This window comes from Eschrichtius robustus, chromosome 19 (assembly GCF_028021215.1).
Source record: "Eschrichtius robustus isolate mEscRob2 chromosome 19, mEscRob2.pri, whole genome shotgun sequence".
Taxonomy (NCBI): Eukaryota; Metazoa; Chordata; class Mammalia; order Artiodactyla; family Eschrichtiidae; genus Eschrichtius; species Eschrichtius robustus.
This window is the reverse complement of record NC_090842.1, coordinates 8,255,337-8,267,776: the sequence shown is the minus strand read 5'-3', so window position 1 is coordinate 8,267,776 and position 12,440 is coordinate 8,255,337. Positions and strand designations below refer to the sequence as shown.

The following is a 12,440-nucleotide window of genomic DNA, read 5'->3' as shown; positions in this document are numbered from 1 at the left end:
AGTGACAAGGAACTGATATCTCTGGCCAGTGAGGACCTGGGACCTGCCAGCAGCCACCTGGAGGAGTGTGAAAGTGGAGCCTCCCCCATCGAGCCTTCAGGTGAGACTGCAGCCCCAGCCAACACCTCAACTGCAGCCTTGTGGGAGACTCTGAGGCAGAAGTACCCAGCTAAGCCAAGCCAGCACTCTTGACCCTCACAGACTGTGCTTGTTGTTTTAAGATGCTAAGTTTAGGGCAATGTGTTATTATTGTGGTAATATAACTAACACCATCCCTTAAGAGTTTAAATAAGGACTTCCCTGGTGGCTCAGTGGTTAAGAATCCACCTGCCAACTGAGGTGACACGGGTTCGATCCTTGGTCCGGGAAGATCCCACATGCCACGGAGCAACTAAGCCCGTGTGCCACAGCTACTGAGCCTGTGCTCTAGAGCCTGTGAGCTACAACTACTGAGCCCCTGTGCCACAACTACTGAGTCCATGTGCCACAACTACTGAACCTGCATGCCGCAACTACTGAGCCCACATGCTGCAACTACTGAAGCCCGTGCACCTAGAGCCCATGCTCCGCAACAAGAGAAACCACCACGATGAGAAGCCCACGCACAATGAAGAGTAGACCCTGCTCGCCACAGCTACAGAAAGCCTGTGCACAGCAGCAAAGACCCAACACAGCCAAAAAAAAAAAAAAGAGCTTCAATAAAATAGTATTCTACTCATCTGTTTAGCACTATAACACCAGGAAATTGTGCATGTAACAGAATTTAATAAATGTTTGTTGGACTGAGTGAATGGCACAGTGTTTACCTCCTCAAGAAGTTTAGAGTCTAATGAAGGCAATCAGACATTTCACAAATTACCACACAGCTACACATACACTGACAACTGGGATGTGTTCCAGAAGCGAGAGTGCAGAGGCCATGAGAGACAGACATGACCTGGTCCAGGAGGGGAGGGAAGACTTGCCTGTGGAAGCGATGGCTGAGCTGAGATCTTTAGGAACAGCAAGGCCCAGCTAAGCCAGGAGGGAAGGAAGGCCGCTTTAGTCAGAAAGACAGGCATGTACAAAGGCCCTGGGGCAGGTGTGAGCATGAAGGAAAGCCAGGGTGACCAGAGTGCAGGGGGAGAGAAGAGTGGAAGTCCCAAATCCGTGCTTGAGATTCACTGCCCATGCTCTGCACTTGCTAGCCATGTGATGTGAGATGAGGCTGGAGGGTCAGAAGCACCAGCCTCGCCAGCAACATTAGTTAAGGGTTTTGATTCTTATCAAGAACGATCAGGAGCCATTGATGGCTTTGAAGTGTGTGTGTGTGTGTGTGTGTGTGTGTGTGTGTGTAACAGGGGTGACTTGATCATATTTGCATTTCCAAAAGATCACTCTGCCTTCTGAAGAACGGATGACAGGGCAGGAAACGTTGACAGTGGGCAGACTTGTTAGTAGGTTATTACAATAGTGCAGACAAAATAGCTAGTAGTGTGGACTCTCACGGTTGTGATGGAAACAGAAGGAAACATATGAGAGCTATTTAAGAATTCACTGGCTTGCAGACGGTGTGGATATAGCAGATATGATCAAGAGGGTGTGAGGTGTGCCCCCGTGGAGGGCGGTGATCTGTCTGCCGAGGCTGGGAGCCACCAAGAAAACCAGGAACAGAGTGAGGGCCTGAGGTCCTCTCCTAATGGGAAAGTGAATGAGCTTTTAATCACCAAGGCTCTGGACTATCTATTTTGCTGGCTCTTTCCTTAAGGGGCATTTTCATTATTTTCCTGGCTCTTTGCTGTATTCCAGACAGGAGAAATATTACAACACAGCTGCTAGCCTCAGAATCTAGCTAATACACCCAGTAATGTATGAATTTCTGCCCATGAGGCCGATCCAGCCAATGTCACATATACAACTAGAAAAAGAATTCAGTTATGACCGTGAAGGAGGCCTCCTTCCGGTCCCTCCATGAACGAGCAGGGCTGGGCCTGCCGGTGGCTGTTAAATCACCCCCGTTTCATCTTAACAATGATAGGAACACGCGCTGACTACCTCCTAGGTTCCAGGGACTCTGAGAGCCTCTTTTGCAGATATTTTCTCTAATCCCACAGGGAAGATACTGTATAATTTCTGTAAATGAGAATGCTCAGAGAAGGAAAGTAATCCCAAGGTAAGAGAAGAGGTAAATTAGTGGAAGGAGGATTCAAACCCTGTCCGCTAGGCTCCTCCGCTACCTCTGTACCCCTCCCTAACACCACCTCCTCATTTCAGCAGGACCTTCATTTCGGGGCTACTTTACCCCGTTAGCCAATTTATCCATAGAGTCAATCCACTTTGGTTGCTGAGAGAGCTGAAAACACCCGATCAATGACTGTTTCTCCGTCTTCCTCCTGTTCTGTTACTGACAGACACCAATTAGGAGTAAACCCCCTAATTAACCAAGCCCACGGCTCGGGAGGTGAGAACCCGGGCACCTTAAATCACTTGAATGTCACACGTTTCTGTGATGAGAAGGCAACAGTTAGTACACAGAGCTACTCCAAAGAGACAGAATGAACTGGGAGACTTCCCATTTATTCGGTTTATCAGAGGAAAATACTGTGCCTTCTCAAGCACGCTTTTTTTTTTTTTTAAATAAATTTATTTATTTATTTTTGGCTGCGTTGGGTCTTCGTTGCTGTGCGTGGGCTTTTCTCTAGTTGCAGCGAGCAGGGGCTACTCTTCGTTGCAGTGCGCGGGCTTGTCATTGCAGTGGCTTCTCTTGTTGTGAAGCACGGACCCTAGGCGTGCAAGCTTCAGTAGTTGTGGCACGCGGGCTCACTGGCTGTGGCTCGCAGGCTCTAGAGCACAGGCTCAGTAGTTGTGGCACATAGGCTTAGTTGCTGCGCAGCATGTGGGATCTTCCTGGACCAGGGCTCGAACCCATGTCCCCTGCATTGGCAGGCAGATTCTTAACCACTGTGGCACCATGGAAGTCCCAAGCACCCTTTTTTTAAAAGTAGTGAAGTAGAAAAAATATCTAAGAAGAATCGGTCTCGTGTGAATGTTTCATGATGAGCTTAAAATAACAAGGCTTCCAGGTGTATAAACATGTGAAGGGCGGTCTTTGGGGTAAACCGCAGACCCCAGACTCTGAGTCCTACGCAGAGGTCTACACAGCAGAGAACCCTGAGGTGGTTCTGCTGAAGGTGGAGGGGGGAGAGACCCCCAAAACACCATGCTTAGAAGAGGGGCAATGAGCAACCAGCAGCCCCCCTAACTCCACCAGCTTTAGCCGCTCTCTTCCCTCACAGGTTGACAAGCATTCCTGACTGTCACCCCACAATCCCGAAAAAGAGCCACAGTCTATGTAAATCATAATGACAAGACACGTGATTGCAGGTTCAAGGACACAGCACCTCCCACTCCACCCACTTCAGGGGCCACCCTGAGTGCACTGGACATGCTGGGCAGTGCCAGGCCACCTTAGCCGTCTCCATCTGGCTGGGCGGCCGCTCCTTGACTGTGTCCCACCTAAAAGAAAACACACCCCTGTGGTTCACCCTCCAGGTCTGCACTGCTACGGTGGACACTGGAGTGCGGGATGTCAAGGGACAGGACAAGGGGGTTTGCGCTGAACTGTCTTCAATGGGCCAGGCACTGGGCTGAGGGCCAGGACAAAAGGACGGGTGAAAGTGGTAAGGGCCCTGCCCTCCTGAAGCTCTGTGACCCCAGGCCTGTTCAGTTCTCTAGGCCTACATTGTCTCCTCTGTAAGAGGTGGATCATAATAATCCTGCATCAGAAGGGTACTGGTGGGATGAAATGGGATAAATAGCAAATATAAAGCCTGAAGAGCCACTACTAGCCACACCATAGTCATTTTTGTCATTGATCATTCTACGCCCTGCCCAGGTCGGTCCAGTTGGAGAAGACTGCTTAGATGCATGTTTTCCCACATTTGCACCATTAACAATCTCTTCATTGCTCCCTACTAAGTATCCCATATTCTGAATGGTGTTGTCTACCTAACTGCATTAAGTATTCCCTGTTTCCCTGTTCTATTCATCTAAGACATAAGTAGGATTAGCATTTTAAAAAGTAATAGAGGAAAAAGGTAAATTGGACTTCACCAAAATTTTAAAAATTGTATATCAAAGACTGCTATCTAGAAAGGAAAAAGACAAGCCATAGAATGGAAGTATCATAGCTCTGATAAGGGTCTAGTATCCAGAACTTACAGAGAACACTCAAAACTCAACAATAAAAAGAAAAAAAAATCCCATTTTTAAAACTAGGCAAAGGATTTGAATAGACATCTCTCCAAAGAAGGTAGACAAATGGCCAACAGGCACCTGAGAAGATGCCCAACATCATCAGTCACTAGGAAAATGCAAATCAGAACCACAATGAGACAGCACCTCACTCCCACTAAAACGGCTATAATAGAAAAGACAGATAATAATAAGTGCTGACAAAGATGTGGAGAAATTGGGACCTTCACATACCACTGGTGGGGATGTAAAATGGTCCAGCCGCTGGGGAAAATAGTTTGGCAGTTCCTCAAAAAGTCAAATATGGAGTTACTACATGACCCAGCAATTCCATAATTAGGAATATATCCAAGAAAACTGAAAACATATGTTCACACAAAAACATATATACAAACGTCCATAACGTTATTTTTCATGATAGCCCAAAGTGGAGACAATCCAAATGTCCCTCAACTGGAGAACTAATAGACAAAATGTGGCCTATCCACACATGGAAGAGGAATGAAGCACTGATCATGCCACCACATGGAGAAACCCCCGAAACACTGTGCTGAGTGAAAGAAGCCAGTCATGGAAGACCATGTACTGTAGGATTCCACGAATACGAAATGTCCAGAATAGGCAAATCCATAGAGACAGAAAGGAGATTAGTGGTTGCCGGGGACTTGGGCGGGGGGAGAACGGGGTGACTGTTAATGGGCACAGGGTTTCCTTCGGGGGTGATGGAAATGTCCTGGAATGAGTGCCGATGGCTGCACAACCTGGTGAATATACTAAACACCACCGAACAGTACATTTTAAAAGGGTAAAATTTATGGTATGTGAATTACATCTCCATTAAAAAAAACTATAAGCGAGCTGAGTGAATATAATGCCATCTAAAGCAAAGAAATTTGACATGCTGATTATAATGCAGTTTCACTGGAAAAGCCCAAGATACGATGCTTGGTTTCTGGGGCTAATACTGACTAATTCTGTGACCACAATCAGTTTATTGAATCTCTCCGTTTACCGGGGTCTTCATCTTCAAAATGGGATAATATGGTTACTGGTCATAAAGATCAGACGGATAACGTATGTAAGGTGATTAGCAAATTGGGTCCCGCGGTCAAGTCTGCACGAGTGTCGGCTGTCTCCATCAGCTCCTGAGGGCACAGAGAGACAGCCAGCGCCCTACCGTGACTGCCTCAGAGTGACACCCCCCCCATCCTGCCCCCTCACCTCAGGGGTCAGCGCGTTGTTGTCCGAGGTCTGGCTGGACAGCAGGATGTGCGTGAAGCCCTCTTCCTTCCGCACGACAATGTCCCGAAAGCGACAGTTGCTTTCGTTCTGGCGGACGCTGTACCTGAGCCTCTTGTCAAAGACGTAGTCCTTCTCCGCTTCCAGCTTCCTCTTCACCGGGCTGTGCAGGTTTAGTCCCCCGTTGGTCAGAGCAGAGCCTTCCAAAATCAGAGGAGCAAAGTGAGAAACTGACTGGGGAACAGTCACACAGGAGTGTCATCAGAGAACGCTCAGATTTTCACGGAAAGGGTCCGATGTGGCCGGGACCCGTGCGCAGCTCTGTCCTGGGTGGTGAAGGGCCTGGGGCTTAACGGCTACATCTCCAAACTTGGAAGAGCACAGACAGGGCTCTCTGTGAATGACCCCATGCAATCCTTGATTCCCTCTCCCACACATCCACCCGTGAGCACCCAGCTTCTGCTTGGGTGCCTTCAGCAACGGGGAACCCGACAATGGCCACGAAACAAAACAAACAAACAAAACCAAAAGACTGCAGCTTTACTCATAATAACCAAAAATCAGAAGCAACCAATATGCCCTTTACTAGGTGAATGGATAAACAAACTCTGGTTCATTCACACAATAGAATATTTGGCATAAAAAGAAATTCATTATCAAGCCATAAAAATACATGAATGAATCTGAAATGCGTATTACTAAGAAGCCACTCTGAAAAGGCTACACATTACATGATTCCAATTATGTGACATTCTAGAAAAGGCAAAAGTACAGAAACAGTAAAAAGATCAGTGGTTGCCAGGGGTTCAGGTGGAATAAGAGGAGGGTGGAATTGGTGAAGCGTAGGGGATTTTTTGAGGGCAGTGAAACTACTCTATATGATACTATGATGGTGAATATGAGACATAAAGCATTTGTCGAAACCTGAAGAACTACAGCATAGACAGTGAACCTTAAAGTATGCAAAATTTTTTTTTAAAAATTAAGAGATGGGGGGAATCCAAGGATGGAATGCAGAATGTGATAAAAGAATCTAACTGTATGACAATTGTATGAAACCACCTCCCTGAAGAGGGATGGCAGGGGGGGGGGGAAGCGCTAACCTAAGTAACTTTAGGAATGAGTGGAGTCTGTAAAATTAAAGGCAAAATAACCTGCACAGAAGCAGTGTACTCCAGCTGATAAAGTTGATCTCATGGAGGTAAGTACGAGTTAACAATTCTGACATTATACATGAATGCTGGAGTTGAACAATTACATAAATGGATGGCAGATGGGAAGAAGAAGGTTTCTCAGTGTTGGAGTGGCAGTTTACAGAGAAGCAAGGGGAGGGGGCTAGAACGAGCAACGTGGTAATGGATGAGCATTGAAGACCTCAGTATGAACCCAATACAGATACAGATGGTTACATTCAGAAATATTTACAGATAAGCGTGTACAAACAGGTTAGTATATACATGTGTATTTCCTTGCTCTGTCAGCTGAGAGGGCCCAGAGTCTGACATCCCAATAGCAGTGAGCACACCTGGGGCCCAGAGCTTGGTTTCATTCTCAATAAAAGGAACCAGGGCTCTCTGGAGAAATGGCTGAATCCAGGACTGGGGCAAGAAACATGCAAGATAAGCTTGCAGAGGCTGAAAGGAAGGAAGTACTAAAAAAATAATAATAAATAAATAAATAAATAAATAAATAACAACAACAACCATCACAACGATGGGGGTATGTCAAAAGGACACAGGAGCCAACTGAAAGAGCTCCCCATGGCCAAAGGCGGCAGAATTTGAGCAACGACATAAAGTCGTATGTATTGCATTATAATTGAAAGTACAAAATAAATATCCATTAGCCCATACCGATATAATTCAATGAGATTGAATGAATGGGAGACAAGAGCCAAATCTCCCATGGAGAAGAATTCCAAACAGTTTATGTAGATGCTCTGCTCTCAAGGGGGTAGAACATAACTTCTTTAAGGGCGGGCTGCACAAAGTGACTTCCTTCCAAACGGTGTGCAAAGTTGGGGGGCTCAGGGGAGAGAGTAACAGTGAAGAAACCTGACTGCGGCAGATGGAGAAGTCAAAGCCTTGTTGGCCACGTGATCAAGACCAACACCAACAGGGATAAGTCATGGCATGGTGTGCACCCCTGATACGATGTGAGGAGAAGGGCGCTGGACCTCTGGGGTCTTCCTCTCAGAAACCTACAACCCCAGTCTAATCATGCAAAAAAGGTCAGACAAATCCCAATGGAGAAGAGTTCTACAAATACCTAATCAGTATACTTCAAAACTGTGAAGGTCATTAAAAACCAGGAAAGTCTGAGAAACTGTCACAGTGCAGAGGATCCTAAGGAGACATGACGACTAAATGTGATGTGGGATCAGGATCTTGGAACAGACGTTAGGATAAGGTATGGACTTTAGTTGATAACGATGCATCAATAGCAGGTCATCAGCTGCAACAGATGTACCATACTAGTGAAGATGATCATAATACTAGGAGAGACTGAGTATGGGGTATACATGAACTCTATTATCTTTCCAAATTTTCTGGAAATCCAAAAAAGTGAAGTTTATTTTAAAGAGTACATTTTAAAATTAAGTTAACTTTAAAAAACAAAACAAAAAAACCCCAAGAAAACCACTTCCCAGGCAATTCTGACATATAGGCAGGTTTGAGACCCTGGACCAGTGGTTCTTACACTTTTTTTTTTTTTAAAGATCATGAACATCTTTGAAACACACCTATCTATCTATCTATCTATCTATCTATTTTGGCTGTGCCAAGTCTTAGTTGCAGCATGTGGGATCTTTTAGTTGCAGCATGCGGACTTCTTAGTTGCGTCATGCAAACTCTTAGTTGCAGCATGCATGCGGGACCTAGTTCCCTGACCAGGGATCAACCCCAGGCCCCCTGCATTGGGAGTGCAGAGTCTTACGCACTGGACCACCAGGGAAGTCCCCAGTTGTTCTTACACTTGAGCAGGGATCCGGGTCACCTGGAGAACCGTTAAACCAGCCTGCTGGGCCCACCCCAAGCTGCTGCCCCTGCTCCAGTGACCAGGCTTTGAGAACCAGGGTCTGGATAACGTCAAGGTGAACTCAGATTCTCAGTTAGCATGGGGGGCTCTTGGAATCTCAAGAACCAAGTCAAAGGCAGGGACCAGGAAGTGCTTCCCTGGACCCTTTCCCCGCATACCCCGTCCCCACCCAGACGAGCGCCCAGTCCCAAAGGGGCACAGAAGCAGCAGTGCCTGTGTCACCTGACAGCCTCCAAGAAGCCTCCTCATTTTGTACTTTTCCATCACCCACAGCAACTGGCCTTCGTCAAACACCGTGATGTGGGTAAATGATTCAATGAACTCCGGAAAGTAAACGCGAGCATTTAATTAAAAGCCTTGTGTAAAGGGAGCTGTTTCTTCAGGGTCAACCTCCAAACCTCCAGCTCCGCAGAAGCTTCCTAATTAGAGCTGGCAGATCCGTGCTGGGGACCTGCTGGCAGAGGTCAGCGCATCACGGGAGCTGCTCTCAGCGGCCACCAGCTCTTGCCCGTGAGAAGTCAGAAGCTCGGGGCTTGGGAAGATCAGTGCTTCCCGGGGCTGGGAGAGGTCCGACTAAACTCCTGCCCCACAACCAAGTCAAGGTGCTGCTTTACAATGATATTAAGGAGGAGGACCTGAGGGTTACCTTTTCTGAGCAGCTCTGTACGCTGCCTCTAAATTCCTCAACAGTCCTACAAAACTGTCATTCTTAGTCCACTTTGCAGATAAGGAGAAGTGAGTCACTTGCTGGGAGCCGTGAAGGTTTTAAGTGGCAGAGCCAGGATTAGAGGCAGCTGCCTCTCCTTTTCTTCAGTAATTCAAAATCTAATTAGGGGCTTCCCTGGTGGCGCAGTGGTTAAGAATCCACCTGCCAATGCAGGGGACACGGGTTCGAGCCCTGGTCCAGGAAGATCCCACATGCCGCGGAGCAACTAAGCCCGTGCGCCACAACTACTGAGCCTGCGCTCTAGAGCCCGTGAGCCACAACTACTGAGCCCACGAGCCACAACTACTGAGCCCGCGTGCCACAACTACTGAGCCCGTGCACCTAGAGCCCGTGCTCCGCAACAGGAGAAGCCACCGCAATGAGAAGCCTGTGCACCGCAACGAGGAGCAACCCCTGCACACCGCAACTAGAGAAAGCCCAGCAACGAAGACCCAATGCAGCCAAAAATAAAAATAAATAAATTTTAAAAAATCTAATTAGTTATCACCTCCTATGGGCCAGCTATAAAACTAGATGTTGGAGATGAAACAAAAATCAGAGAAATAAGGTCCATGCCGTCCCAGAGCTTGCTTCAGGCGTGGGAGATGGAAAGTAAACAAGTAGACTAATAGTTAAAATAATGACAGATGGGAAAAGATAGGGTGACATGATAAAAAATACTGGATGGGGGGGGTTCTCTGTGAAGGAGCCCATGGTCTTTCTGTTAAAGCTTAAGGGGAAGCAGCCCCTAAGGGACCATCTGACCAAACAATCCATAAAACTATGTGAGGAAAACAGACCTGTTTATTCTCTATTAGGACACATGGCTCACATCTCCAACGGTGACTTGGAAGATGCACCATCTCTGGGCCAGGGAAGGAAGGAAGCCTCCGTGAGGGCCCGGATTCACTCACGTACAGCTGCGTTAAGTTACCTTTCTGGACCTAACTCTGACCTCACACGGAGGTGCTCTCAAGCCCGCTCCCCTTCTGGGGCACCATGCCTCTGGAGAGATGGGGGCAGGCTGGCGGGGAAGGCGCCATGGGAAATAGAACATGCCGGAAGCATAGAAGTTTGGGGCTTTGCAGCCAGACAGCACGGGAATCCCAGCCCTGTGTTTGCTCATCAGGAGAAGCTAGAAGCCACACGAGCCCTTGAGTGTCGTCTCCTTTGTCATAAGATGGGGTTAGTGGTACCTGCTTTTCAGGGTTGTTCGGAGCTAATTTAACTAAGGAACCGATATGGGATTAGCAAGTGCCTGGCTCATTCCAGGCGCTGCAGAAATGTTAGCTAAAGGATGCCAAGTCATTCCAAAAATGAGGAATTAGCTGGTGAGTCCTTGTAGCGCCGCCGCTCGCACTCCCAGCCCCACACGCTCCCTCCAAGCCCGGGGAACAGACCCAGGAGAGATGGGCGAACACCCTGGTGAGCCCGAAGGCCAGAGTGAAAACCCAGTGGTGGACGACGTTCAAAGCCCCACACCCCGTCCTCTCAGGGCTGCGAGGCTGGAGGTCACTATCCCTCCTCTGTGCTCCCACTTCCCGCACGTGGATGATTGCGAAGTGCAGGGACACATGCTGTGCTTCTGGGCAAAGGACCTGCCCCCCCACTCCCCGAATCAGGCTAGTTTCCTTCCTTCCACTCCCTTCCAGCCTTCTCACATTCCTTCCTTCAGAGTACAAAGGAGTATTTCCCATTAGGAAGGCTCCATAAAATCATGCTCTGACGCAGCCCCTCTGCTCCAGACGTGCAGAGGTGACAGAGACAACACTGGGCTCACAAACAACCATCTCCGTGTGTGTGAGGCAGAGCATCAGCACAAAGCTCGACGTAGGGGTGGGGCCAGGGGTGCTGGGCGGGAAGGGGACCCAGGGGGCAGCAGAAACCAAGCCTCCCACTAGAGATGGGCGGAGGGATCCAGGGGATGGAAGCCAGGCGATGGCGTGATGCCCTCCCACGAAGGCAGAACAACAGTGACAAAACCACGTGCTGTCCACGGCCAAGGCTTTATTGGGAGCTCTGCGCCAGGTGGAGGGAGAGACAGGAAGCAAAGAAAGACAAAAACCAACTTCCCTCTTGAAATGAGCCTGTACACCAAAATTCTGAAATAGGAAGATATCTAATGCTCAGAATTCTAGCCAATAAAATCAATACTGGTGACATGAATGAATCCAAATCAGATAAATTGAATATTATGAGACAATCTGACAAGGACTTTAGAATAGGAATGTTTAGAATGCTAAAAGTGATAGATGTGAGAAAAAGAGTCATTTAAAATAAACACGAAATTCTCAGACAAAAGCAGACAGAAAGGAAAAGAGCACAGGGGTAAGGTAAAGAACTAATTAAAAAGCAAATGACAAACAGGAAAAAATTTGCATATCACAGATAAAAGATCCTCAAATTGTAAAGAAATTTTAAACAGTGAGGACACACAGACCAAAATTCCTCCAGGAAAAAAACGGACAGAAGACATGGACAGATAATCCACAAATACTACATAAAAATAGCCCTTAAACGTAAAAAAAGATTTCATCTTCACTCAAAAGAATAATGCAAACTAAAACTCGTAATAAAAGAAATGAAAGTTAAAACTACACTGAGATACCATTTCTTACCCATTCACTTGGCAAAAGTTCAGAATCTTGACACTATACTCTTCTAGAGAGGATGTGGGGAGTTGGGCATTCTCTTAATTGTGGGTGGAATGCAAAATGGTACAACTACTATGGAAGGGAATTTGGCAACATGTGAGAAAACTGTTCATGCATGTACTCTCAACATAGCAATCCCACTTCTGGAAACATAACATAAAAATATACCAAAAATATATATATATTTATTACTATTATTACTATTATTATTATTATATATATTATTCCTTACAGCATTATTCACAATTGCAAAATATCGGAACTACCTAAACTTCCAAGCATAGATTAGGGATGTAAACTATGGTGTATCCACACAATGGAATACTATGCAGCTGTAAAAAGAATGAAAACTATTTCTATGAATTAACGAGTGATTTCCAAAACATATCTTCAAGTAAAGAGAGGCAAGGTATAAAAGTATTTTACCTTTAGTATAAGAAAGAAGGGAAAATAGATAAATCTGTTTATTTTTGCAAAAAGAAACAGAGGAAGAATAAGTCAGAAAACAATGAAACTGGATACCCACAGTGGTTGACAGAATAGAGCAGAAGGGATGGGGAAGGAGTATA

At 46.6% G+C, this 12,440-nt stretch overlaps 1 protein-coding gene across 1 annotated transcript in view; it reads right to left on the bottom strand.

Annotated features, from left to right (window-relative positions):
• The window catches only part of CDYL2 (chromodomain Y like 2), a 180,576-nt gene that overhangs the window by 17,932 nt on the left and 150,204 nt on the right, over positions 1-12,440 (bottom strand). The window contains exon 3 of the mRNA XM_068528808.1: positions 5,455-5,672. Within this exon, the coding sequence (XP_068384909.1) occupies positions 5,455-5,672 (218 nt within the window). The remainder of the gene's footprint in view (positions 1-5,454; positions 5,673-12,440) is intronic.